Below are 27093 nucleotides of genomic sequence, written 5' to 3'. Positions count from 1 at the left end.
ACACTTTTTTGTGACTATGAACTCTAGCAGAGCGATGTACTGTCAATCCAGAGTAAAATATTTATCTGACTAAATACTGGAGGACCTCCCTCAAGCTACTGTGATGTTAGCCACCGGGACCATAGCATCTAGGGTGACAGAAGGAGATATGAAACTAACAAAGTACAACCCATTATGGAAATCCCCTGCAATTTATTAAAAAAAGCCAAACTGAAAGGCTATTGAACATGGGTTCTTACACCTATGGTTAAATTGATGAGATCCACTTGTATACAAAGCTTCTTGAAATCGCAAACATAATATAAATTTGTCAATACTGAGTACTTCATGCACTTATAACTCAGAGAAGCTGTAGAAACGCATGGTACACTCTGGGTGGAGGTTCAGGACCACTTGCTCCTTAAAGCAATGGGCTTAATGGAGGAGATGGAAATCAGCGTAGTCTCAAACAACTAAAAGAACTACAGGACTAAAGCGAACAATTTTCCTACAAGGGCTACATGAGGAATGATGAGAGGCTATCTGCTAATTTAAGTTGGGGCTGGGAGGAGTTTCTAATGCACCTACGAGAAGTAGCCATCTGATCTACCTTCAGAGTCAAAATACAGAAAGGGTTACACAGAATGTAGAGGAGTAGGCCTAACGGCTAGATCGGTTGACCTCGAATCTGGGGAACCGGGTTCGAGTCTCGGCAATGACGCTGAACTTCCTGTGATTCTGGGCAAATTACTTAATCTCCCCGTTCCTAACAAAAATGAATGTGTCCTCATGAACGCAACTGATGCTATGTAAAGCGCTCTGATACCCGAAACCGGGTCAAGTTTGCGCTATATAAAACTCTGAGGAAAAAACAAAACAAAAGCATGGCTCTTCTAAGTATAAAAATAATAAAACTGATCTCTACTCCTATCTGATGGTGACAGGTATTAAGAGAATATGATATATTAAATATGAGCCCTGATCTGAATACATGAAGATGAACGGACAAGTGTTTAGCTACGGTCAAATCCATACACAAGAGCAGAGGTTGCCCAAATAAATAGCAGTAAAGTAAGGGTGGACTGAAAAACAACGAAAATAAGTTTGTAACATATGATGTAATCTAAGATTGTTGCCATAATTGGATGTGCTTACAAAGGCAGGGAATGAATTGAAGACATTGTACAGACATTGTTCCAATGTTCATTGGCAAGTCTGTGTGGGCTTATAACGTACACATATGTATCAAGCATCTATGATTCTATTGTTGCTTTGCTTGGTATTTGTTTATTAAGAAGAACAATGAAGCATGTAATGAGGGGACTTAACTTGAGGATTTGGAGCTGCAGAATACTGAAAAAGAAGGATTTGGCGGGAAACGCCAAACACGTTGGCTCTGGGATTCTCCGAAAGCAAACTATAGGTAAGGATCTAGCAGTGATGCCACACAACCATTACAAGACAAGACAAACTAGAAACTGAAAAATGATTGCTAGGATATGTTATCATGACTGAAGCTGTGATATTTTTAGGATTCAAGAGTTGAGAGTCAGTTTTAAAAAGATAGGATTCGGCATAAAAATGGTCATCACCTTACCTTGATCTTAGCAGTGTATTCCCCTCTACCACCAAAGAGTCCTAAACCTCCAAGCAAAATGTCAGCATCCGCACAGAAACGAATGGCCTCTACAGAATGTGCAGAGTAACCCCAGCCACCTCCATGACCTAAAGGAAAAAGATTGCATTTAAGTCTTTGGATGGTTGCATTTGAACAATAGGGAGTATAAACGTGGTCAGCTCAAACTAGGCGAGTTCAGAACAAATTAAAAAAAAGGAAGTTTTAATGATAGATTTTGGGAAATAAAGTTCGCTAGATCATAAATGCATTTAAAGACTAGTTAAGTGTCTTATATAAACTGGAAGATTAATAATTTGGTGCAGTGACATTAGACTATTTTAATTTTGATTACAAATTGTAATTCAAAGACACTGACAATCATTAAGACATTATGACAAAAATAAGAAGCGTATATCTAGTTTAATTGGCAAATGTGATCATTTAGAAATATGTGCTATGAACCTAGTCTCTATAGCAATACATATCACAGAATAGGTTTAATATGTGTAAACAAATCATACTTTCAAATCGATTTACAACGCTGTAATCCTCCTTTGAATACACTTTCAAAACGGCCTGAGTTTCCTCCTCTGCACTTGCCACTCCCATTTTTAAGTCCTGCATAGCAGCCAGTGTGTCAAGACAACCTAAAACAAAGAATTAACAGTTAAGAACATAGTTTTACGACACTAAACTTCAAATTATTAAAGATTATACAACACTTAAAAAACAGACAGTGCTTTAACACCATCGGTGCAGCGCATTTTCCCGCTGTGCGCTAAAGATTCACCATACAGCCTCTATGCAGGGCATTGTGAGCAATCAATGTGTACATTTAAAATTCACAATGAAACCCATGGTATTTCATCGTTGAGACCCTCAGGGTTTGTGCGAAGCTTGTAAATCCATTTCTGTTCCTTCCTAAATAGATATTTAGAAACGTCACCGATGTGTGATGGAATCAGGGGTTTTTCTAGGACAGTCCAGTAAAAGTCTTCTTCTCGGTGCTGTTTTTCCAGAAAATGTTTGGTCAAACTTGTTATCGATTTTCTGCAACAGAAAGAGCTCAAGCATCCTTACTCTCACTTTACCGGTGGTCATCCCTACGTATCGAGTGGAGCATAGACATGTCAGCAAATAAATAAGATTGTCGCTGTTGCAATTTGTGAAGAGAGTCTGTACCCAGGGCCGATCGGTTCCTATATCAATTTGATTGGTATGTTTTGTTTGGGAGCATACAGAGCAGGTTCCACAGGCTTGATGTCCTGTAACTGGTGGCAAATCCCACCAGGTTCCCACTGTCTTCCTCGTGACTCCTTAGGACGGGTGTGCACCAAACGATCCCAAATGCTGCTCGATTTTTTTAAAAGCAAATGGTGGTTGAGCAATTTTGTCATTCCCGTGCTTCAGAATGCGCCAATGTTGGCGAACAATCCTTTGAATCTGGTTGCTTCTGGTGTTGAAAGTGCTCACCAGTGTCAGCCTTTCTGAAGTGGTCTTCCCAATCGGAGGTTCTAGGAGTGATTCACGATTGCAGTTGCTCGCCCATTTCTGTGAACGCTTGACCAATGAGCGGGGATAGTGTCTTTCAAGAATTTGGGTAGTTAAATTGCTGGCATGGATCTCAAAATCGCCGTTATCGAGCAATTCCTCCGTATTCTAAGGAATTGCCTGTAGGGCAAATTGTCCCACAAGGCTTTAGGATGGTGGCTTTCGTATAGCAGTAGAGTTCCTTGCCATTGGCTTTCTATAAAGTTCACTCTGCAAGCCTGCAGGAGTGACATATATGGAAAGGTTCAAAAATGACAGTCTTTCTTTGTCGAATTTGAAAGTGAACTTCAAAAATTCATTTCTACCATTAAGCCACTGGTTGAATGCTGCAATAGAATCCTTGTCGCCTCTCCACACCACTAACACGTCATCAATATAACGTTTCCACCATCGAATAGCAATGGCAAGGAACCCACCATCCTAAAGCCTTGCGGGACAATTTGCCCTACGGGCAATTCCTTAGAATACGGATGAATTGCTCGAATAAGAGCGATTTTGAGATCCTTGCCAGCAATTTGACTACCCAACTTCTTGAAAGACACTATCCACGCTCACTGGTCAAGCGTTCACAGAAACGGGCGAGCAACTGCAATCGTGAATCACTACTAGAACCTCCGATTGGGAAGACCACTTCAGAAAGGCTGACACTGGTGCTCCCAAACAAAACATACAAATCAAATTGACATAGGCACTGATCGGCCCTGGGTACAGACTCTCTTCACGAATTGCAACAGCGACAATCTTATTTATTTGCTGACATGTCCATGCTCCACTCGATACGTAGGGATGACCACCCGTAAAGTGAGAGGAAGGATGCTTGAGCATAAGAGCTCTTTCCGTTGCAGAAAATCGATAACAAGTTTGACCAAACATTTTCTGGAAAAACAGCACAGAGAAGAAGACTTTTTCTGGACTGTCCTAGAAAAACCCCTGATTCCATCACACATCGGTGACGTTTCTAAATATCTATTTATTAAGGAACAGAAATGGATTTACAAGCTGCGCACAAACACTGAGGGACTCAACGATGAAATACCATGGGTTTCATTGTGAATTTTTAATGTACACGTTGATTGCTCACAATGCCCTGCATAGAGGCTGTATGGTAACCTCTTGCTAAAGTAGATAAAGACAATCTAGCACTAATTGTCCTTGGAGGCGCACAACGGCCTTTTAGGGTTAAAAAGGTATGCTAATTATAGCCTCCTATGAGGTCCTATAGGGCCAATAATGTAAACTAGCATCACTTTCCTAGTGGATAGATGTAAACCCTTAGCGTGTCCATACTAACTATAGCGTCTATATTATATGTTAATTATAGCCTCCTATGAAGTCCTGGAGGGCCGATAATGCAAACTAGCATCATTCTACTTGTGGATAGAAGTACACTCTTAGCCTGCCCATACTAATAGACGATTGGTATTTACCCTACTAGGACTATACTAATAGTTATGGAGGTTTGAACAGTGAGGGACATACTAATGTTGAAGTGACCGTTAGTTCACATGACATTTTTCAAGCTTGTGTCTGTAGATGATAATCGCATTACGGGGCAAGTAGGAGAGCGAACTAATAGGAGGGAGCTAAAATGATTGGCTTGCTCTAGTCCCAAATACAATTTGTTCGTGTCTCCAAATATAGTAGTGTTACATGAGAGGTCTAATACACCTGAATGATTGTTTTCCAGCCAGGAGATTATCTTTGTCATCCCGTTTAATTGATTTAGTTTAATTTAATTCAATCATGTTTAACTCTATTTATGATTAGCTTGCAAACATACAAGATTGAGTTTTCAATATGGGTCTGGTATATAGGTCCCATTTTGTTCAAAGCACAATTGCCTTCAAAGCACAATTTTTATAAGCACATTATACATGTATGCTTATACTGTGGGTGGGTTCATGAAGAGTTGAGAGAGAGACGCCATTTTTGGACGGGCTCGTGCATGGTCAAGTGACTAGTAACTGAGACCATGATGAATCTAGGAGTATGACTATCACTGTTCCTCTCTGGTTTTTGTCTGTTGATCTTTAGAGAGGGGCCTTGAGATACCTGAGCACGGTCCAGGTGAGGTGAGGTCCAGTCCCCGGTCAAGCTGGGTGAGAAAACACATTTTTTTACTTATTATGAAGTTGGTATGGGAATGGTGCATGGTTATATTCACGTACAGTTTATACATTATGTAATTATTCATTTGTTTTTTGCATCTTGTTTTAAATGTACTTATGCATCCACTGACATGGAGGATTAGCAAACCACAGGTTGTATTTGTTCCAACTTTTGTTTACTTGGGTATATTTATTATTTACACCAGTTATATAGCAGTAGCAATACACTAAGAGCAGAGGCCCTGATGAAAGCCAGGGTGACTTCTTTGCCCTGATAGGCAGAAACATGTTGGCCTTGTTTAACGACAGATATTTGTTTCCACGGTCGCCTGCACTGTTCTGTTTTTAATTAGGGGGCATGTCCTTTGCCTAATAAAGATTTTTTAGGACATTCCAGTCTATTTTATAATCACCACTTTATCGTTTGCACTGCATTTTCACTACCTTTTCAACCATCACTGATCGACTGTCGCATGGTGGTCCATAAGTGCCGATGGACTTGAACCTGCTCCATTATCAATATCGTGGTTAAATGGTCTCGATGATCAAGGGACCCACCACGTGATACTGGTGAACCATATGATAGGACTGATCAATATGTTCATTTTGATGGTTATCCACTTTTGAGCTTCCTGGGATTAAGTAAATTGGCACTGTATGTATGTAAATCCATGCACACAGACCCATTGCAACATTGTATTGTTACATTATAGGCTATCCAGGGTGACAAGGGCACCTAACTCACATGTTTGTTTGGAGTTTAGGATAGCTAGCCACACGCCGTGATGCTTCAGACCCCTTGTGTTCCTTGAGTGGATCTTGATCATATGCTCAACCATTTCTTACCCTTAAACGCTCCATTATCATTGTAAATTACAAGGAAGGGGTGTTGCTTTGTTCCCTTTTCTAATCTCCTGGGTGGGTTTACCATTCATTAAAACTCAGGCCTTTGTAGAGGCGCAACTTGCTAAAACACACATGCTGAGGCCTGTTTCTACCTTGATTAGGACCTTTGCTCGGATAGAACAGTATCTGTTGAAAAGCGTATTCAGTATCCACAGAGAGCAAAACTGCTGGTCTCACCAAGTACCTCATCTGGTTTAAAAGATACAGTGCTTTCCTGGTGTTGTCACAATAATGCAGATCACCAATCATCATGGTGACATCTTTTATGTCCACATTAGTTAATGCAATTGTTCTAAGGGAGGAGCAGGGCACAGGATCGTTTCCTGGATTTAGCATTATAGAATCATACCTTCTGACAGTCTGTATAATCGCTTCAAGTTGCACAAACTTTTTAGAGTTTCTCGAGGGGGCCCATCAGTTCCGATTCCATTTGTTATTTAAAGAGAGCTGTGAGGATGTCAGGCCATGGAGTTTCATTTATCTTCAGAGGTCTAATTGGCTAATTTGGTTTTATCTTTTTTAGTGATGAGGCTCTCAAAGTCTTTCCTCTGTGTGAATTGGTGTTTATTTAGTTAAGACTAAATTATCACACAGAATTATACTTTCAGAATACTCAATCTTGTATACGTTCCTGCAGAAATAGAGACTCCTCAATGTCTCTGAATTTACCAGTTCTTCTCTTGAAGAGTAGCAGTATATCATTGTCCTTATTTCTTGGTTTAGAGTTTAGGATTGTCTATATTTATTATTTTCATAGAAAAACCGGTTTCATCAGTGTGTCTCTCTTCAGATGCAAATGGAAAACCTAGAAGGTCACCTGTCTTTGAACCTCTGACTTGACAGAATTGTTCTGTGAATGAACTTGAGCCCAGCTTCTTGTGTTCTCTACATCGAAGGTGAACGTTATCAAAGCCGTTCCTTTCAGAGCATAACCTTTACAGCAAATGTAACATTTGCACCATATTGTTCTGGGCAGTCATTGCTTTTATATTGAGTGATAGGATTTAAACCATAGCTACGGATATCTGATATGCAGGTACCTGCATCCTACTGAGCCACAAGCTCCACTGAAAAGGATTACACCTGTCCTGAATTTTGGTGCACCTACTCCTTCATCCTTTTAACATCTAACACAAACTCTGAACCCAACCGAAAAATACAGAGCACACAAATGATGCTCCATCAAGCAGCTGGGAGAGCAGGGTGATCACCAATCAAATGTGCATCAGAAAAAGACATATCGCAGTACCCAACTCTTCGACTTCCAGGACAGCCCAGATTTTTAACAGCTAACAGAGCTAATGTACCACAAATTATTCAGGGCGCAAATATTGACTAACTGAAAAACTTCAGAACACAAAAAAACATGAATTCACTACCCTGCCCCTATCACCTTAGAGGACTAAAACAAATTGTCAAGACTCCTCCACAGAGTATTCTTCACTCAGATAGCTTCCTTCTACTCCGGAGTGCTGCCGTTTATCCTACTGGGAGTGAGGATGTTTAAATAGCAAACTCACTGTTCTTAGATCCTGCATGTGGCGTCTCGGATTGTATCAGGTTCTCATATTCCAAACTATCTGTTCACTACACCACCACAGCCTTCTAAAAGGTGAAAATGTATGTGTGGGCAGATGTTTAACCGATCTTTTCAAGAAAGATGGCCGGTGATTTGTTTCTTAAAAAATGCCTTTTAGTTATGGTAGTCTGGGCAAGTACTCCAGCAGAAGAACTTTCAACCCAAGAAACGTGCCTTTTTGTTCTCTATGCTTTCTTTAATTTTTCTTTAAGCGGAACGGAGTGCATTTTCAGTAGAATATCCCTGGGCCTTGCAGCTTTCTTTCTTCTCCCCCACCCCACACTGTACTTCACATGTATCTTCCAGATGTTGTGTACTTCTTCCAAGGACTTGAATAATCTGCTTTGGCATGGTTGTTTCTTTGCTATATCTGACAGCTGTTTAATTGACCTGGTTTCCTTCCCTAATTGGGTTTCTTTAATTTCTAGAGACAAGCTTTTCTCCTTGGCCTCCCAGTCTGATTTTGAGACTATTAATATGCTCCAAGAGGTCTCTTTTCATAAATGATGCACCTTTCCCTTCAGCGTTGTCATTTCAGGCAACTCAGTCTATAAAGCATCTCATAAAGCAAGGGCTCCCTCTCAAGCAGGTTGCCTGGAAAAGCAAAATGTTTTGATATCACCCCACCCTATTCTGTTGCCAGTTATCAAGCTCAAAAGCACTCTCCGGTCATCTAGCGGGTTGCTTGGTATTTTTATGCTAAAAGTACTTGTGCAAAGGACAGGCCAGTAGAACGCCTTATTAAAATAGTTCAGGTGCTCACCGTGTATCACCTCTTCTTGGGTAAGTGTCTTGGCACTACTGGAACACAGACAATAAAAGGTCTTTCCTAGGGACCCTTCGAAAGAAATGCAGCCGCATCCACTTTACCCTTTCATTCAACATTACCCTACCACTTGAGTCAGGCATAGCAGCATCAAGGCCCAACTCCATCACCATACAACTGCCCCCTGTTGCTGTTCTACTCAATTTCCACAGTGTGGGAGACGAGCCAATGTTCCTTAAATGCTATTCATAAACCCTTGAAGGACAGTCTCACCATTTCCTTTGTGGACTCACTCCTCTCATTAATCCTCAACTTCCACTTCCGCTCTGGAACTTTACACCGTGTGGGGTTGCCATCTTAGGTCTTTCATCAGTTCTTTCCCATTCATGCTTCAGCACCATCACTTATCAAAAGCACAGTGTCAACCATAATGCTATCAGACGCCATTCACCCGCTCCTCCATAGGCCCATTTGAGTGAATGGACAGCAGATCTATCACTCTTTTCGGGAAGCTAAGCAATCAGAGTAATTAAAGACCTCTTCCAAGTCACCTTACCATTTCATTAGTTTTGAATGCTGCTTTTTGTTTCTTTTTTAGCAGCTTCTTTTCTCGTGTTGCAACATTTTATATTCCTATAAGCATTTTATTTTAAACTTCTATTGCGCAGTCCCTTGCCACCTCTCAGGATTAGCGTATGCTTTATATACTTTACAATTTGACTCCTGTACCATAAAATACTGCTTAAATTTTGGAACATTTGTGATCGCTGTTTTTCTACTTAGTACAAACGTCTCACCCGGTTGCCTATTCCCCGCTACCTCTCGTTCAACCTATCTCATTACATTTAAAGTAGAAGCATATAAAGCATCATGTTACACTCAAATGCACAACAAAAGAAAAAGTATCTAACATTGAGAGGCAGAAACGTTACCAACTCAGCATATTAACACTGTCATTGTTGAGCTCAGACATACCAAGAATATGTAGTGCAGCATGAGACCTCGTAGTAAGTGCTTTAGATCCCGTTGGTAGAGCAAGTTCAGGGCTTAAGATACTGCATCTCGACTGCATGTCGAGGGCTGAAGGAAGTCTGGAATCAGCCACAACAGCATTGTAGCACCAAAGTTCCCTGGAGTTTGTCTGAAACCTACCACAACAAAGAAGAACAAATGACACAATTACACAACTTAAAGTAAACTCTGATATTTGTAACTATTATTTTTAAACTAGGACTACTCATGTGTCAGCTGCTCCGATTGTCCACTGGGCTCAGGTAGCATACAACAGAGGACAGACCTAGTGTCAAGACACCAGTGTAGGTCAATTGCTGTCAAATTGTGGAGGAGGTAGAGGTCTGTATTTTAAACAGCATACCAAGATCAATGGAGAAGTAAATTCTGCAATGTTTTCCTGCATGCATTGTTATTGTAGCCTCCAGGCCTTTCAATCTAAAGAGTGTGATGTGTAGGGGCCTTCTACTACTACACTTCCACAAGCTAGATGATTTTACACGAAGAGTACAGCATCAGAGCAAAGACAGTACAGAAAACAGAGTGGAAATATGCAAATCACTAAGTGTCTCAGAAAGAAGGAAAAGGAAAAATACACGTGACTTAACAAAGGAACACCTACCTCCAAATTACATCATACACTGGGTCTAAGCAAACACCAAATCCTTGCAAATCTTCTTGCTCAGAATCATTGAATGTCTTACAACTTCCATCAACTTTATTGATCAGGAGACACTTGAAAGGAGGTGGTTCTGACATTGTAGCAGGTACCAAGCCTAAAAGACAAACAAACTTGGTGTTATATCATACAATCCGTCTAAGGTTCTCAATTGGACAAAAGGTAAAGCAGGTGGTATTTGTATTATTGTTCTGTGCTTTAACACTTCGTAACATGTAAACACCTCAAAATTTAGATGGGTAACCTAGGTAGGGTAGGGTGCAATATACAGGAATTCTGCCTAGAACGGTAAAATGAGGTCTGACTAGCTATGCAGATGCTGTGCATGGGTTCCAGAGGGGTATAGTGCTAACCGTTTACTTCCTGGACCTGTAGATATACATTGGCGCTATGGAAATGAAAACTGTGTAGATAGAACATATATAGTACACAAATACTACTGGGAAATGAAGCTTGTGCTTCCCATTCGCAACTTTGATACAAAATTCATAAGCATGAAAAATATTTAGGCATACAAGGTAATTGTACATAACAAATATGTTAATTACCTTTGGTAATGCCTTTTCTGGTAGAGACTATCTAACCACAGACGCCTCATCTTATAATATTCCCCAGGCATTAAACTGAATGAAGAAAATTTGAGCAGCACCTCTGAGCTCCGGTAGGTAGTGTCGATCAGCTCGGTGTCGGCCGCATCGAAGTAATGTTGCAGTGCGCATATAAGCACCAACCCAGGGCACAGACATCAGTTTCTTTCAAGACTAGTTCTCCACCAAAAACACTCAGCAGCCCTACTGCTTGGCCAATCAGGTCCGTCAAGATGGGCATTACACTCGCTCAGCCCTCCAGGACATTTTTGTTTTTAGCCAGTTTGCAAACCATCCTCCGGGTAGGAATTGCTTCTAAGGTGAGGAACTTGAACTTAGAAGTGTCGGTTAGAGCAAATGACCTACGTTTGGTACCACCTTTTGGCACAGGCACCCTCTTGATGGCTCCCTTGGCCTAAAGAACCGACACTTTCTTAGGGAGCAAAGAGAGATGGTCTTCCGTCAGAAATAAATGGAAAAGCGTCCCCCTTCAGGACAATTTAAAGCATCCACTTGTCAGCGGTAATAGCAGACCACTGGGGAAGGTGCTGCCTGATCCTTGATGGAGTGGAAGTTTGCGCATAATGCAACCAGCTCTATGTATGAACCTCGAGTACACTTGTAATAATACTAAACCACCTTGTCCGTCATTAATATTCCACTTTTCCCGTACACGCGGGTGTCCTAGAGATGCTTGCCTATGTGTTTACTAACAGTAACACCGCTTGCATATTCTAAAAATGGCCGCTTAGCAGAAATTCAGTCTGCGCATGCGTCGGTCATACCCATGTGATGTGACGCACTCGCAGACTTGGAGGGAAAGAGTCCGCTCATGCGCATTGTAGCTGACCTGCCCGCTTGTTCTAATCATGCTCTGTGCTTGCCAATGCTGTTACGCATTACTGCCTATTCTGGCACTAATTATTAAACGCTATAGATATTATGAAGTAAGGGGTGCAGTGTAGGAAAACATGGTGTACAGTGTGTTCTGTTTTGCTGTGATATTAATTTGTTTTCGCTTACTTTTCATGTGCCGCGCATACATTGGCCTGGATATGTGTACCTGACTCCATATTGTTACCCGTCCCGACCCCAACACGTGACAAGGGAAAATCCGCACTGCGCAGAAGCCAATCTCAGCCAGCTGGCTCCTGAAGCAAGATGCGCATGGGAAAACTACCTAGACCGGTCAAAGATGCTGACACTTACCTTGAGAACATGCAACATTGTATCAATTGATGTAGTAATCCATTGTTTCTCTATATTCCTATGCCTGAGAACCTGTACACAGGGGGGGCGGGTATTAAATATTAATATTAAGTGTGGGAACGCAGAATTTGGGGAGGTAAAGGTGACCTAACCATTTCTCCTGACCAATCACAAGTTGAGACCCTAATTTTGCAACATTTGTGGGTGGTCTGGGAACCCCAGAAGAGTATAACTAGCCTAGTCAGTTAGGGAGAAATTGTCAGACTTGTCCGAGTAGCAGACCTGTCACTGACCCCACGACTCTATAGGTGATTGATACAGAGAGCTGCGGAGCCCTCTGTCTGAATTTTCCACAAACTCCAAGGGGTGGAAATAGACTTAAGTGCTGGCGAAGCACTTTGGCTGGGGGATCGAGAACCCAATCGGGGTTATTGGCGGATTCCGTGCAGTGAAGGGGTAACGCAGGCGTTGCTTCCGAAGCTGTGGGGGTTGGTCGTGCCCTTTGGTGAGCCCAGTCCTGACCCAGAACCTGAGGGGTATCCCGTCCTGGTTTTCCGTGAGCTGCTACCTGCTCACCTACTGGTATCCTAATTTCCTTGAGGGTCCTTGTCCTTGTCCTTCCCGAAACTGACCCGTGGCCAGGGTTAGTCTTCATTCTTGCTTAGGTAAATATTACCTGTGGGTGTCCGTCATTCTATCCCTTTCCTTTTGCTCTTAATAAAGCCTCTATGCACATGATTTTTTTTTGCTCTGATCTTTCCTCTGATGCATTTGCAAACCGTTTAAATAGCATGTTCCTATGTTTCCCTTCCCTTAGGAGGTATTTGAACTGTATTTCTTGAATTATTAGTGTGTGGTGAACTTTAGAAATTGCAAAAAGACTTTAGCTAGACAGACTAGGAGTAGGGCTGAATTACTTATAGGCTATATAAATTCACTGATTGGTGTGGTTTGAACTTGTCGTCCCTAGTTTAAGTCTAAATTGAATAGCATGTTCCCTGTTACCCTACCCTTAGAAACCCCGTTTTCCCTTAAATGGTGTTAGCCTTTTTGCATAGCTACTTCATCTTCTTGATACTGCTTACTGATGTCCTTATCAGCATCTGTCTCATAATTCTGTCTCTTTGAAATTACTTTATATAAAAACCCTTGAAATACCTAAGGTGTCTGTGGTCATTCTAAGAGTACGTCAAATGTTGATTGAATAAATAAAGGGTTGTAGATTGAAACCTTATCACCTACCCTCGTGCTCCTGGTCCATCAGGAGGAGTAAATACCTGTGGTAAGTCAGGTATCTTGTTGGAAGTGTCATAGGAGACACACCCACAATACTGATAGTAGCGCGTAAAATCACCCGACTTGTAAATTGGGGTATCGGAACGCATACATGGGCCCAAGTGCGTTATAATCTGGCAGTCTGTATGGCCGGGTGACCTGCGCGCTCTATCAATCCTACCACCAACATGATTGCTGTGGTTTATGGAGGCTTCACTAAAGAGACTTAATTTAGGAAAGTGCCTCTTTTTGATATGGTCACCCCCACTTTTTGCCTGGTATCTGATGCAATTTTGACAGGTGCACAGGGTTCATGATATCCAGGTCTTCAGTGCCATATCTCTTTCCCTAAAACTGTACAATTGTTCCCCAATTAGCACAACCTTTAGCACCACTGAAAGTCCCTAAAAATGGTACCCCTGGTACCTAGGACATATGTACTAAAGAGCTGCAGCATGTATTATGCCACCCCAAGAGACCCCTCAACACATTCATGCAGACTGCCAATGCAGACTGTGTACAATTACCCAAGTCAAAACATGTATGCACTATATGTAAATCACTCATACAGGCCTTACAGCCCTAAAGCATGGTGCTTTATATTACATGTGTGGACATAGCAGCATGAGCAGATATGCCCCTGTGATATCCAAGTCGATTCTTAGACATTGCAAGTCAACAGGGAAGCCATCTTAAGTATATGTACTGGGCACAGGTAATTACGAGCTCCCCAGCTACATGATGGCTTCACTGAAACCAAAGGTGCTTGGTATCAAGCACATCATATTAATAAACCCACACTGATTCCAGTGATGTATTTATTAATAAATACACCCAGAGGGTACCTTAGAGGTACCCCCTGAACCCTACGAGTCCTCTAGTGTGCTGGATGACAGATACAATCCAATCTGTCACCACAGACACTTCTGACCCCCCAATGAGGTTAGAGCCTAGCTCTCAGAAGGCTCAGAATGCCTGCTCTGGCAGGAGGTGCTTACAACTCCTCCAGCAGGATGGCTAGTAAATCGGCATACTAAGGCCAGAGGTTTCAAAGCCTCTGCCACATTTGATATGTGAACCCAGCATTCCCCAGACCTGGGAGATGCCACTCCATGCCCTGAGGCCAATTTGGCACCAGGACAGGTGGGAAATAAGTTATGCGAGGAGGCGTGGAGCACACCCAGGTTAGACACACCCCTAAGGTGAGCTGCCCAACGAGCCCCACTTTAGGAAACTTCCGCCATCTTAGTGATGGCAGAATTAGGAACACTGGGACAGGGTTATGCCCGCTTCTCACAGGAAGTTGTCATATAGGGGGTGTAGTGACCACAAGGGTAAATAGCCCACTGGCTACTACTCTACACTTCCATACATTAAGTATGTAAGTGACCCCCTGAGACCAGAAGCACAAGTTACTACTTGTGTAACGATATATCTGTAAGAGACATTAGTTAGTGATAGATTCCTTACCTTAGAATATCCCCAGGCGTCAGACTGGATCCGGAAATTTTTGCGTAGCAATACCCCTGCGCGCTGTTAGGCGTCGTCTGCGGCTCCGCGTCCGTCGTCGGCGTCGTGAGCGCCGGGATGACGTCATCGGAGTATATAGACGGCGCCCATGCGCGCTGACGTCAGTTCTGATAACACAGCTTTTCCGCGCCAGATACGCAGAGCCATGATAGAACTAACACTGGTGCCATGAAACTAGGGCCCTGAAAGGGGATGACCTTAACCCTAAATATCGGTTCGCAGAACGGGGAGGATGGGAGGGCGGTAAGGAATCTATCACTAACTAATGTCTCTTACAGATATATCGTTACACAAGTAGTAACTTGTGCATCTGAAAGAGACACGTTAGTGATAGATTCCTTACCTTAGAATAGATACCCCAGCAATACCAACCCCGCGGTGGTGGGTCTGCGAACCAATATCACACCAGAAAGTCCTGGAGGACGGAACGGCCAAAGAAGCCATCCCTCCGGACTTGACTGTCCAGGCAGTAGTGTCTTGCGAACGTGTGCAGCGAGGCCCACGTGGCTGCCTGACAGATGTCCTGCAGGGGGACACCGCGGCCCAGGGCAGTTGTCGTTGCCGTGGCCCGAGTGGAGTGAGCCCGCAATCCAGCCGGGGGCTCCTTCCTCGCCATGGAGTAGCATGCTTGGATGCACAAGATGATCCACCTGGAGATGGTCCTCTTGTGTACAGCCTTTCCCTTCTTCGCGCCCACGTAACCAACGAAGAGTTGGTCATCCACCCGGAATTGGCGAGTGCGGTCCAAGTAGTAGGAGAGCGCACGTTTTGGATCCAGACGGTGGAGCCTCTCCTCCTCTTTCGAGGGATGCGGAGGCGGAAAGAAGGTGGGCAAGGTGATGGACTGCCCGATGTGGAAGGCCGTGACAACCTTGGGCAGAAAGGAAGGTCGTGTACGCAACACCACCTTATCAGGGTGAACAGACAGGAAAGGCGGAGAAGAAGAAAGAGCCTGGAGCTCACTCACTCTCCTGGCAGAGGTGATGGCAACCAGGAAGGCCGTCTTCAGCGTAAGGAGGCGAAGAGGACAGTTATGAAGTGGCTCAAAGGGAGCACACATCAGATAGGTGAGAACAAGGTTCAAGTCCCACTGGGGCATCACGAAGGGAACTGGAGGGAACATGTGTGTGATGCCCTTCAGAAATCTACTCACTATAGGGGACTTGAACAAAGAAGGCTGATCAGGTAGCCTCAAGAAGGCTGAAAGAGCAGAGAGATACCCTTTAAGAGTGCCCAGAGCAGAGCCCTGCTGGGCAAGGGAAAGAAGAAAGAGCAGCACTTCCGAAAGGGGTGCAGAGAGGGGATCCACAGCCTTTGCTGCGCACCATGCCACAAATCTATTCCACCGGCAGGCGTATACCGACTTAGTGGAGGGACGCCTGGCTGCCAGAATGATGTCACAGACTTCGGGAGGCAAGTCAAATGGCCTCAACTGCCGCCGCTCAATCTCCAAGCTTGTAGGTGGAGACTGGACAGGTTCGGGTGCAGGACCGTCCCCTGCTGCTGCGACAGAAGGTCCTCCCGAAGAGGCAGACGAATCGGGGGATCGACTGACATGCTGAGTAGCTCGGGATACCAGTATCTTCGAGCCCAGTCCGGAGCCACAAGGATAACCTGGGCCCGGTCGCGCTTGATCCTCTTCAGCACTCTGGGCAGAAGTGGTATAGGCGGAAAGGCGTACAACAGGCCGCAGCTCCACTCGCGACGAAAAGCGTCTCCGAGCGAGTGCCGCCTTGGAAACTCCAACGCGCAGAACTGCTGACATTGCGCGTTCTCTTCTGTGGCGAATAGATCTAACCAAGGCTCTCCCCACTGTCGAAAGAGACCTTGCGCCACGTCCGAGTTCAGACGCCATTCGTGATCCATCATGCACCGGCGGCTGAGTTCGTCCGCCCTGGCATTCAGAGAACCTGCCAGGTGTTGAACCACCAGAGTCACGCCCTGATGTTCCAGCCACTGCCAGAGGCGCAGAGCCTCCTGGCAAAGGGTCCACGACCCCACACCGCCCTGTTTGTTGCAGTACCACATGGCGGTGGTGTTGTCGGTGAACACTTGCACCACGCTCCCCCTGACAGAGGGGAGGAATGCCTTCAGTGCAAGACGAATCGCCCGCAGCTCCAGAAGGTTGATGTGGAGCCGGGACTCCGCCGGAGACCAGAGGCCTCTGATCTCCGCCTCTCCCATGTGGCCTCCCCAGCCCTGGAGGGACGCGTCCGTCACAACTACGTGCTCCGGCTGGGGTAGAGAGAGGGGTCTGCCACTGACCCAGTCGCGGTCCGTGAGCCACCACTGCAGTTGTCTCGCAGTGCCCTCCGAGATCAGGACATGATCGGACAGGTTGCCCTGATGCTGGGCCCACTGAAACTTCAGGTCCCACTGCAGAGCCCGCATCCGCCACCTGGCGTGACGCACCAGAAGGATGCAGGAGGCCATCAGTCCCAGAAGCCGCAGCGTCAACCTGACCGAGACCCGGGATAACGGCCCGAAGACAGGAATCAGAGCCTGAATATCCCGAACCCGCTGCTCGGGTGGGTAAACCCGAAACTGCGCCGAGTCGAGAACCGCTCCGATGAAAAGGAGCTTCTGAGAGGGACACAGGTGTGACTTCGGCACATTGATGGAGAACCCCAGCAAGTGCAGGAGGTCGGCCGTAGTCTGGAGGTGGCTGACGACTGTCTGGGGCGAGCCCGCCTTCAACAACCAGTCGTCGAGGTAGGGGAAGACTGACACCCCTTGCCTGCGCAGATGGGCTGCGACCACCGCCATCACCTTCGTGAACACCCGTGGGGCGCTGGTAAGGCCGAAGGGGAGCACTGTAAACTGAAAGTGCTCGTGGCCTACCGTGAACCGCAGGTAACGCCGGTGGCCCGGCAGGACGGGGATGTGGAAATAGGCGTCCTGCAAGTCCAACGCTACCATCCAGTCTCCTGGGTCCAGGGCAGCCAGGACCTGAGCCAAAGTGAGCATCTTGAACTTCTCCGTACGGAGGAAGCCGTTCACGTTCCGCAGATCCAAGATAGGGCGTAGGCCCCCTTTGCCCTTCTTGGGTACCAGAAAGTAGTGGGAGTAACAGCCACGTCCTACTTCTGGCCCAGGAACGCGCTCGATGGCCCTCTTGGCCAAGAGGGCCGAAACTTCCCCTTGCAGAAGTCGCAAGTGATCCCCCGACACACGGTGGCATTGGGGTGGCATGGATGGAGGGGAAGACTCGAAGGGGAGGGAGAAACCCCTTCGGACAATTTGCAGCACCCACCTGTCCGAAGTGACTGTATGCCAGTGGGAGAGGTGATGGCGAACCCTGCCTCCCACAGGCGTCACATGGGCCTGAAAACTCGGACTAGGAAGGTTTTGAGGCGGGGGCTGCTGAGGGAGGTGTGGACTGGCCTCGCCGCTGGCCCCGACCACCGCCACGGCGGTTCCCACGGCCGCCACCGCGTTGCTGAACATTCTGCGGCGCGTGGCTGACGGTCCGTGGTGGGGCGCCCCTTCCGTGGCCACGAAAGGAGCGAAAGGCACCCGATTGCTGGCGTGGGGCCGCAAGGCCCAAGGACTTGGCCGTGGCCCTGGAGTCCTTAAAACGTTCCAGCGCATGGTCTGCCTTGTCGCCGAAGAGGCGACGGCCATCAAACGGCATGTCCAGGAGAGTGGCCTGGACATCGGCCGAGAAATTGGCGGACCTCAACCAGGCGTGGCGTCGAACCGCCACCGTCGTTGCCATCGCCCTGCCCAGTGAGTCCGTGGTATCCAGCCCACACCGGATGGAAAATCGTGCCGCATCTCGGCCGTCCGCAAGGGTTTGGCTGAGTTTAGCCCTGACCTCCTCAGAGCATTGTGGCAGCACCTCCGCAACCGTGTCCCACAGAGTGTGGGTGTAGCGGCCCAAGAGACAGTTGGTGTTGACTGACCGGAGCCCTAGGCTCACAGACGAGAAGACCTTCTTCCCGAACTGCTCATATCTCTTGGATTCCCGATCGGGCGGGGCCGTCGGGAATGCGGTCTGGGAAGTGGAGGCCTGGATGACCAGGCTCTCGGGGGTGGGGTGGGTGGACAAAAAGCAAGGGTCGCCCGGTGCCGGGCGGTAGCGTCTGGCCACGTTCCTATCCACAGGGGGACCTGTGGCGGGCTTGGACCAAGTGCCCAGCAGAACGTCACACAAGGCCTCATTGAACGGCAGAAGGGGCTCCGCGGAGCCGGACTGCTGTTTGAGCACCTCAGTGAGGAGATTAGTCCTCACGGCCGCGACGGGGAGCTCAAGGTTTAGGGCCTTAGCTGCCTTCGTCAACACTACGCTGTAAGCAGAACCCGCCTCCGAAGCCACAGTCGGGGGCGATGTAAATCCAGTGTCTGGCGAGGTGTCAATACCACTGGCCTCCCCAAGCTCATATGTCCAGTCCTGATGTGACTGGCAATCACGTGCCAGAGGGTCCTCGGACCCCTCCCATTGCTCCTCGTCACCCAGCTCCTGGAGACCAGGATGAACAGCCAGGGCCTCCTCGTGGAGATAGAATTCTCCGACGGCCGACGGAATCGGCGCCCAGCGGCGCCCCTCCGACGCCTGAGGCGGACCGTAGGAAGCATTGGGGTCGGCAACCACTACGGCTGCCGGGGACGACACCTGAAGGGACGGCGCCGGTGAGGTCGTAAGGTCGACCGGCGAGGTCCCGGATCCGGAGCCGGATCCAGCGAGGTCGCGCGGCGCCGGGACCGAAGTCGCCAGCGGCGCCGGGCCCGAAGCACCCGACGTCGTCGGGGCCGAAGCGCCCGACCCGGAAGGACCTCCAGACGGAGCCGATCGGCCCGAAGGCGCCACGGGAACCGACTGAGGAGGGAGGGCCCTCATGGCCATGAGGTACCTCTCGACCTCCTCCTGCGACGCGCCGTGCCCAGGGACCCGAAGGTGTGGGGCAGGCGGCGACGCTTGCGACTCCCGCGGAGCCGCGTGGGCGGTGTCGCCCGAACCCCCGGCCGCATCGAGCGAGCGTCGGGGCGGGTCGGAGGACCGATGGTGGCGCTCCGACCTCTCATGCCTCTTACCTGAGGACTTGGATCCAGACGATCGGTGACCACTCCCGGAGCGTCGATGACTCCGACCTCGCGACCTGTCCCTCGACCTCCCGTGGGACCGGGACCGGGACCTGGAGCGGCGCGGGGCCGACTGCCTCAGCTCGAGACGCTTGCGGGACCGCTCCCGCCTAGCCTTCGACGTCAGGGCCCGGCAGTCGTCACAGGTTCGATCGTCGTGGTCGAGGCCTAAGCACTTCAGGCACCGGCGATGGGGGTCCGTGACCGACATGAGTCGGCCGCACTTCGAGCAAGGCTTGAACCCGGGCATCCCTGGCACCGATAGTCGAGAATCGACTAAGTAGAGGATCAAAAAGATCAAAAAGTTTTCAGTCAAAAAGTGACTGGGGGTAGAGCTTCTTCCGGATCTGCGCTAGCTGGCGCGGAAAAAAGAAGAACTGACGTCAGCGCGCATGGGCGCCGTCTATATACTCCGATGACGTCATCCCGGCGCTCACGACGCCGACGACGGACGCGGAGCCGCAGACGACGCCTAACAGCGCGCAGGGGTATTGCTACGCAAAAATTTCCGGATCCAGTCTGACGCCTGGGGATATTCTAAGGTAAGGAATCTATCACTAACGTGTCTCTTTCAGATTTTTATATTCGGGTGACTAAAGAAGAAGGGGACACTGAAGAGCCTATCAAGGTGAGAACCGAAGACTGCTGTGGGCTTTTGGTGCCAACCCCTGCCTGCCCGCTTCAGACTCTACAATTGAAAAGACGCAACTCGACCTGCAGCTGTGCACCCTTCAAAAGCCTCAGAGAGTTGCCAGTAATTCGAAAACCTGGAGTGGAAAAGCCACTCCCTGCATCCTGCAGGTACTGACCCTGACGTCCAGTTTCAAGAAGCTTCTGACCAGAAGCCGCCCAGGAGAAGGTCAGCATACTCAAAGAGGTCAGATCGATCTCCTTACCAAGCTGCCAGATTTTCAGAATCCAGTCCGACACCTGGGTAATATTCCAAGGTGAGGAATCTGCTGTTACAAGTATCTATCAGAAGTGCTATTGACGTTACACTGTCCCTTAGAAGGAATCTATGAACAGCTTCTGCAAATGTATTGTGACTAGCCTTGTCAGGGGTAGTAAGCGCTATATAAATGCAATTACATTACAATACAATGTACAAGACAATTAGTTAAGATTACAATGCATTTCTATTTGTTGAAAATCAATGTCTGCATTAAAAGGCCACAGGAAGTCTAGATGACTAAGTTATTACTCACATTTCAATACTGTAAGAAAGTATATACAGAGAACAGATCCCTGACCTATCTCCCGATCCCCAGTACTCCAACTTTTGACCATTATCAGTTCAAGATGTCTCATTTTCTTCTTTACTTTTATGTCTCTTGCTACTGAATCAAATCAAATCAAATCAAAAGTTTATTATGATTTGGCTCTCATTGAGGGCCACATAAATAACGTACATATCAATATAACAAAATAAACACAAGCTACATACAGCGACAGAAACAACCGCTTGTCATCTACAAATAATGCACGCATCAACATCTCCCGAAATCACATTAATATATATCTAAAAATTCTTTAAAATATTTAAAAATTCTGAAACAGAACATTTCGTTAGGGGGGCAAAAAAGAGCATGGAAAAACATTTTTACATTCATAATTCCCAGTTGTAAACAAATTGGTTTTATCCATTTTTTTCTCAGTAGGTGCAATACCGGACAAATAAACAGTACATGGTTGAGATCTTGAACAGCATTATTACATAAATTGCATAAGGGGGACACTCCATACCATTTTGCAAGTAGTGTATTAAGTGGAAGCAAGTTATGACGTAAAAGGTACCATATCCTACGGACACCATGCGGAATGTTCCAAGTTAAGTATTGTTGGGCTAGTTTAGGTGTATAAGTTAAAACCAGGGCTTCCCTTTCTTTATACTTCTGTTGGGCGAGTATATCCAGTTTATAACATAGTTCCCAGGACTTACTTTTTAACTTTAACTTTAATTCTGATGGAGAAAGTGAAAATAACGTACTTTCATCCAGTTCCAGTATCGAAACAGCTTTTCTAAAAATTTTTACCAGCTGCGAGAACTCATTAAAGTTGCCCAAAAGTTCCTTTTTTTAAATTTCTCGTACGGTTCCTGGTTTGCCTCGGGCCAAGCATGCTACCCATCTTACGAGAGCAGCCAACCCTTGAGCCCAGCAACTTCGCAGTCCGAATTCCAGCCTGCAAGAAGAAGTGGAGCAGGCTGAATTAAATGAGGAAATTTTCCTTAATACCTTCCCCTCCATTTTTTGCATAAAATCCCATTGATATAGATCCACCAATTCCATTCCATAAAGGAGGGTAGCAGGAATCTTTGCTCGAAATACCTCCAAGCATAAGGAGAAGTGCCTCTTCCCCGTCGCTTTATACAAGGAACATAATCCCCTACCATGGGCCATTGCTTTTCTGGAATTATTTTCGATGTGGGGCTTCTCACTAAGGTTAGAAGATATTATTTTGCCTAAAAACGTGTAGGAGTTAACCACCTCAAGTTTTTCTCCGCTTAATGTCCAGTTAAAACTCCTGGATCTGCACTTCTTCTTACCAAAGATGCACATGATTTTGCTTTTTGAGCTATTGATTTTCATATAGTGTGCATCAGCGAATTCATTCAATGTATGGAGACGATTAGCGAGGCCTTTCGGGGTCAGATCTAAAACAAGTATGTCGTCTGCATACATTAGAATAGATATAGCAGTTCCTCCAATTTTTGGGGCTAGTCCCTCACAATCAGCAACAGCGGTTGGCAAATCGGCCATATACAGGGAAAACAGTGTGGGTGCCAATATACATCCCTGTTTTAGTCCATTCCGGGAGGGGATAGCTTGAGAGAGACCCCTTTCGCCGCCTTGTAACACCCTACACCATGTGTTCCAGTGTAGGGACTTAACTAAATCCAATAAATATCCCGGCATACCCAATGCCGACAGCTTTCTCCACAGCGTCGGTCGGTCCACCCTGTCGAACGCTGCGGAGAAATCTATAAATGCTGCGTATATGCCCCCACCACGTACACGAACATATTTGTCTACAATTACCTGTAGCAGAGTTAGGTTATCCAGAGTTCCGTGCTCTTTTCGAAATCCTGTCTGTTCCCTAGGTATAATATTATTTAAGTTTGCCCATTCTGTTATTAATACTAATAAGAGTTTTGCAAAAATTTTCCCTATCGCGTCCAATAAGGCAATTAGGTGATAATTAGAGGGATTATCCCGGTCTCCTTTTTAGGTTTCGGCTACCGTCCCACTGTGTAAGCAGTGGGCGGAGCCGAAATCTTTTGTTAGTAGAATGGGGGCCTGAACACGCCCCTCTTCTTCATTGGCTGGCCTCGTAAATACTGGCCAGCCATTGGAGGAGAGGAGCGTCACTCAGTTTAGGGCCCGCCTTGACGCGATTCGGGGGCGTTTCCGTGTCTTTTTTTACGTCCCGCCCTCTCCTCTTCCCATTGGCTGGAATTTTACCTTCCAGCCAATGAGAAGGGGAGAGCGCGAAAAACACGCCCCCGAATCCCTACAGGACGTGCTGTGCTTTCGCTTGTTCATAAGTCTGTCCGTTGTAGTGTCTTTCCCATTGCTTATGGTGTCCATTGGCGCTGCATTCCCTCAGACGAGATTCTGGCGGAGCGCAGAGACCAGTAGTGTGTTTTTTGTTGTATTAAAATCCCAGAAGCAGTTTACATTCTTGGAAGGGAATGGCCTATACCAGTAGAAAAACAGTTCCGACCGCCACTGTAACAACCTCTTGGGAAATAATAGATATTTTTATGGCCCTTTTATTCTTGTAATGTGACGTTGTTGCTGAATTCATTAGCCTTGGACCACGGGGCCTGTACGTTCTGTATACTGTGGGAAATGATTCGAATAGCTAACTAAGGTAAAATTCCTCCCATGTGGGCATACGCCATACTAGTTCCTCTAATAGTGCAGCTGTTCACCTCCCACTCCCCTCCCCTTCTCTCCCCCCTCGCCTTTTCTCCCCCCTCCGCTTCTCCCCCTGTGTGATTTTCTAACACCATGGTGTACAACATGTACTTTGTGACTCGAGTGTTTGTTCTGAAAAAAACTGGGTCTTGGGGGGCGAAGAACGCATCATCTGAATCCCCAGGGATTTGAGTCGGTGCCAGTAACCACGTGCGCAAGCAGGTCAGAGTAAAGCATTTCTGAAATGTTTCCATCGGCGTTGCTTTCACCTTGCCCCCTCTGCTGCCCAGGTGAGTGAGATCGGTCTGATTTAAATGAGCACCTGCCCTTTTCACTCAGGGCTGAAATGAGTCCCGCAATGGAGTTTTGCAACGGCACACCACAAGTCCATGAATTTGTGTTGTTTTAGAAATTATTTTAATGCCCAATTAAAATGTTGATTGCGTCGAAGACTGTTCCTTTCAAAGCCGTCTTATTTTTGGATCGAAATTGACCGGGATTGCTTCGGTGTTTGCTAAATTATCAACTAAAAGCAATGGATCGACTTGTTAGAACGAAAAGCCTCCGATATCAAGATCTTGCATTTAACAGGTTTTAGTATTTTGCCCCTTGGAAACGGTCATGAATTTTCCCATTTACGGATGTTCACTTAAATTATAACTGTGGCATAGTGTTTCTTTTATTGGTATGTTTAATTTAAAAGTTGAGTGTAATGGGTCGTAAAAGCAGTTGTTTTAATATGACCCCCAAGTGAAGTGGCCACCCCAAACTAACAGTTGTTACAGGGGTGCATTCACAGCCCAAATAATAATGCTAATAACTCGCGTTACCTCAGGGCTCCATACAACCCTTCTGTCGCCTCCAAAAGAGCTGTGAACCGCGGTTGCAGGTGGCATGTCTGGATGCTCGCCTGTCCTTGCTTGCTCACAATATCATAGTATCAGTTTCCATACATTTGTGTATATGGCTGGCCACATGCGGGTTGCAGGGTGTGATAACCTTTGCTGTGTTTACATCTGGGCCGAGCCTTCGTGCAGACGGTGGGTGGAACAGTGGCTGCATGGTGGCTTGTGGCCGGTTTGCACATAATCCTCCTAGTGGTGGAAACGAGTGGGAGGGGCTCAGAAGAGTTACCTTTCATATTTAATATAGCCTTGACAGAGACTGAACGCAATCCAAGCTCTTCGGATTTATTTCATGACCCGGTATAAATCGTGTGCAAATCTGAAACTATGCTCCTGTCTCACTTTATTGTGAGCATTTATCTGTGCCCTGCTGTCGGCTAGCACACTCTGATCTTGGGCACTTCTAGTCCGAGTTCTCCCGTTGGATTAACTTCTCATTTCCTTCCAACTTCTGGCCTTTGTTCAAATGGATTATAGCAGGAAAGATGTGTGCCCCATATTTGTAATTGTGAACTCTCATTGCTGCTGCAGCTCTCACAAGGATAGTTCCAATGAGGTGAGTAGCTATCACAGAGACTGTGTTAGATTTATTGTGTCGGAATTTTTTGGTATCAGGTTATTTTTGAAGTAAAATGGTGGCTTGGTTGAAACTCAGCTAGGTTCTTCGGAAACGCAAAGTAATATAATCCAACTCTGGCATCCGAGTAACATTCAAAGTGTTACTACAAACATGACCGGTGCAGATCCTAGACAGTTGTAGCGTTTTTTACCTCGTTATTGTTCATGTAGCACATTTGGTACTTGCCATGTTTGTGCTTGCTTTTCACAACTTAAAAAAAAAAAATCTGCCCTGCCGAGACTGAAACTCCAGTTCTCCAAAACTTGTATATAACAAGTCCTTTTGGTTCTTTTTTTTTTACTCGACACTGTAAAACTGAGCTAAAGGTATGCTTCAATCTTGCAGTGTTTTAGTTTTTATTTCTTCTTACTGGTTCCTCAGTTTTCTGCTGTGTGCTCGCCTTTATCAATTGTTTAGCTGTATTCTAGTGCTCTTCTCTCCCCCTGGTATAGCGCTTTTCCCACAAATAGTACACAAGTGGTGAAAGGTCCATTTTGCATTTTAATGTTTTTTAGGCAAATTCGTTCCCAATTTTGATGACCTAGCTAAACAAAAAATCACTCGGCACTTATCTCATATGGGTAAATGTTCATCATTCAGTTTGCAACTTTTATCCTTTCGGCACTTATGGAATGCTGCCTTCTTTTTGACACCTGTTTGTCAGTGGTCTTCCCTTCCACAATTAAAGAGATGTTGGAGGGCTGCAGAAAGAATGACATTTTCTTGTCCTCCCACACAGCCCTAATGAAAACAGTTTAGTAATCTATTTTCTTACCTTGCTTACATTTTAAAAACGACACCAAGCAAGATGTTTTACTTATGGATAGTTTTCCAGCGCTGGCAGGTGAATGTGGTGAAAGAAGCACTGTTATTTTTTACTTGCAAGATTCGAATCCCCGTTTAATTGATGTTACCGTTTAACGTCTAATGGTCAAAAATCACTTTGGCAATTATGTCCTTCGCATGACCATTTTATAAGAAACTAGCAGCCCGTCCCGACGTTGTCCGGGTATGAATTGCTGCCGGCCAGTAGTATATTGTTTAGTAGGATTTCGTTTTGATAGCATTTCTTATCTGTGACAGGCCTTTGAAACGCTCCGATTCACAGTGCACTGCTGATGCACTTAAGAGTGCGCCTTTAGTAGTGTGTGAACTCGAGTTTCCCTACTTTATTTTTCCTTCCTTCCATTGCATATTATATAGAGCAAACTCGACAACACGGCATGAGCACAATTTACATTACAGAAGAACACATTCATTTGTGGTAGGCATGGGGAGACAAAACGATTTGCCTGGAATCACAGGATGTTGAGCTGATGCCGAGGTTCGAACGTAGCTCCCCAGCTCTAAAGTTCGCAATTCTAAAACTTGTGGCGGGAGGTGTGTCTAAAAGTGTATGTCGGTGCTGGCCATCAATGAGAGAGACCTGTGCATTTTTCAAATAGGTGGTGAAAAAATATGAGTATGTTGCTGGAGATGTGGGCCGCCGTACATTATGGGTATAGGGGTATATGTTTTGAGGTACTGAGGTATATGTTTTGGGGTGTTTGGGTATTTTAAGGATTCAGATATAGTTTTGGGTTATGGGGTACAGGGGTAGTTTTAGGGTTTAGGGATAGGTATGGGTTTTGGGGTACAGGGGTATTTTAGGGTTCAGGTGTAGGTTTGGGTTTTGGGGTACAGGGTTATTTTTAGGGTTCAGGGCTAGGTTTGGGTTTTGGGGTACAGGGGTATTTTAAGGGTTCAGGGCTAGGTTTGGGATTTGGAGT

The 27093-nt window shown here is 46.1% G+C and overlaps 1 protein-coding gene across 12 annotated transcripts in view; it reads right to left on the bottom strand.

Annotated features, from left to right (window-relative positions):
• MYCBP2 (MYC binding protein 2) overlaps nucleotides 1-27093 on the bottom strand; it is a 2065574-nt gene that overhangs the window by 1532710 nt on the left and 505771 nt on the right. For all 12 annotated transcript variants that reach the window (XM_086934832.1, XM_086934837.1, XM_086934835.1 and 9 more), the window contains 4 exons: nucleotides 10141-10294; nucleotides 9483-9655; nucleotides 2119-2244; nucleotides 1577-1704 (listed from right to left, as the gene is read on the bottom strand). In XM_086934832.1, the coding sequence (XP_086790958.1) occupies nucleotides 1577-1704; nucleotides 2119-2244; nucleotides 9483-9655; nucleotides 10141-10294 (581 nt within the window). The remainder of the gene's footprint in view (nucleotides 1-1576; nucleotides 1705-2118; nucleotides 2245-9482; nucleotides 9656-10140; nucleotides 10295-27093) is intronic.

The sequence above is a fragment of the Lissotriton vulgaris genome, chromosome 8 (genome assembly GCF_964263255.1).
Source record: "Lissotriton vulgaris chromosome 8, aLisVul1.2, whole genome shotgun sequence".
Taxonomy (NCBI): Eukaryota; Metazoa; Chordata; class Amphibia; order Caudata; family Salamandridae; genus Lissotriton; species Lissotriton vulgaris.
The sequence above is the reverse complement of the archived record's forward strand: the minus strand, read 5'-3'. Positions and strand labels throughout refer to the sequence as shown.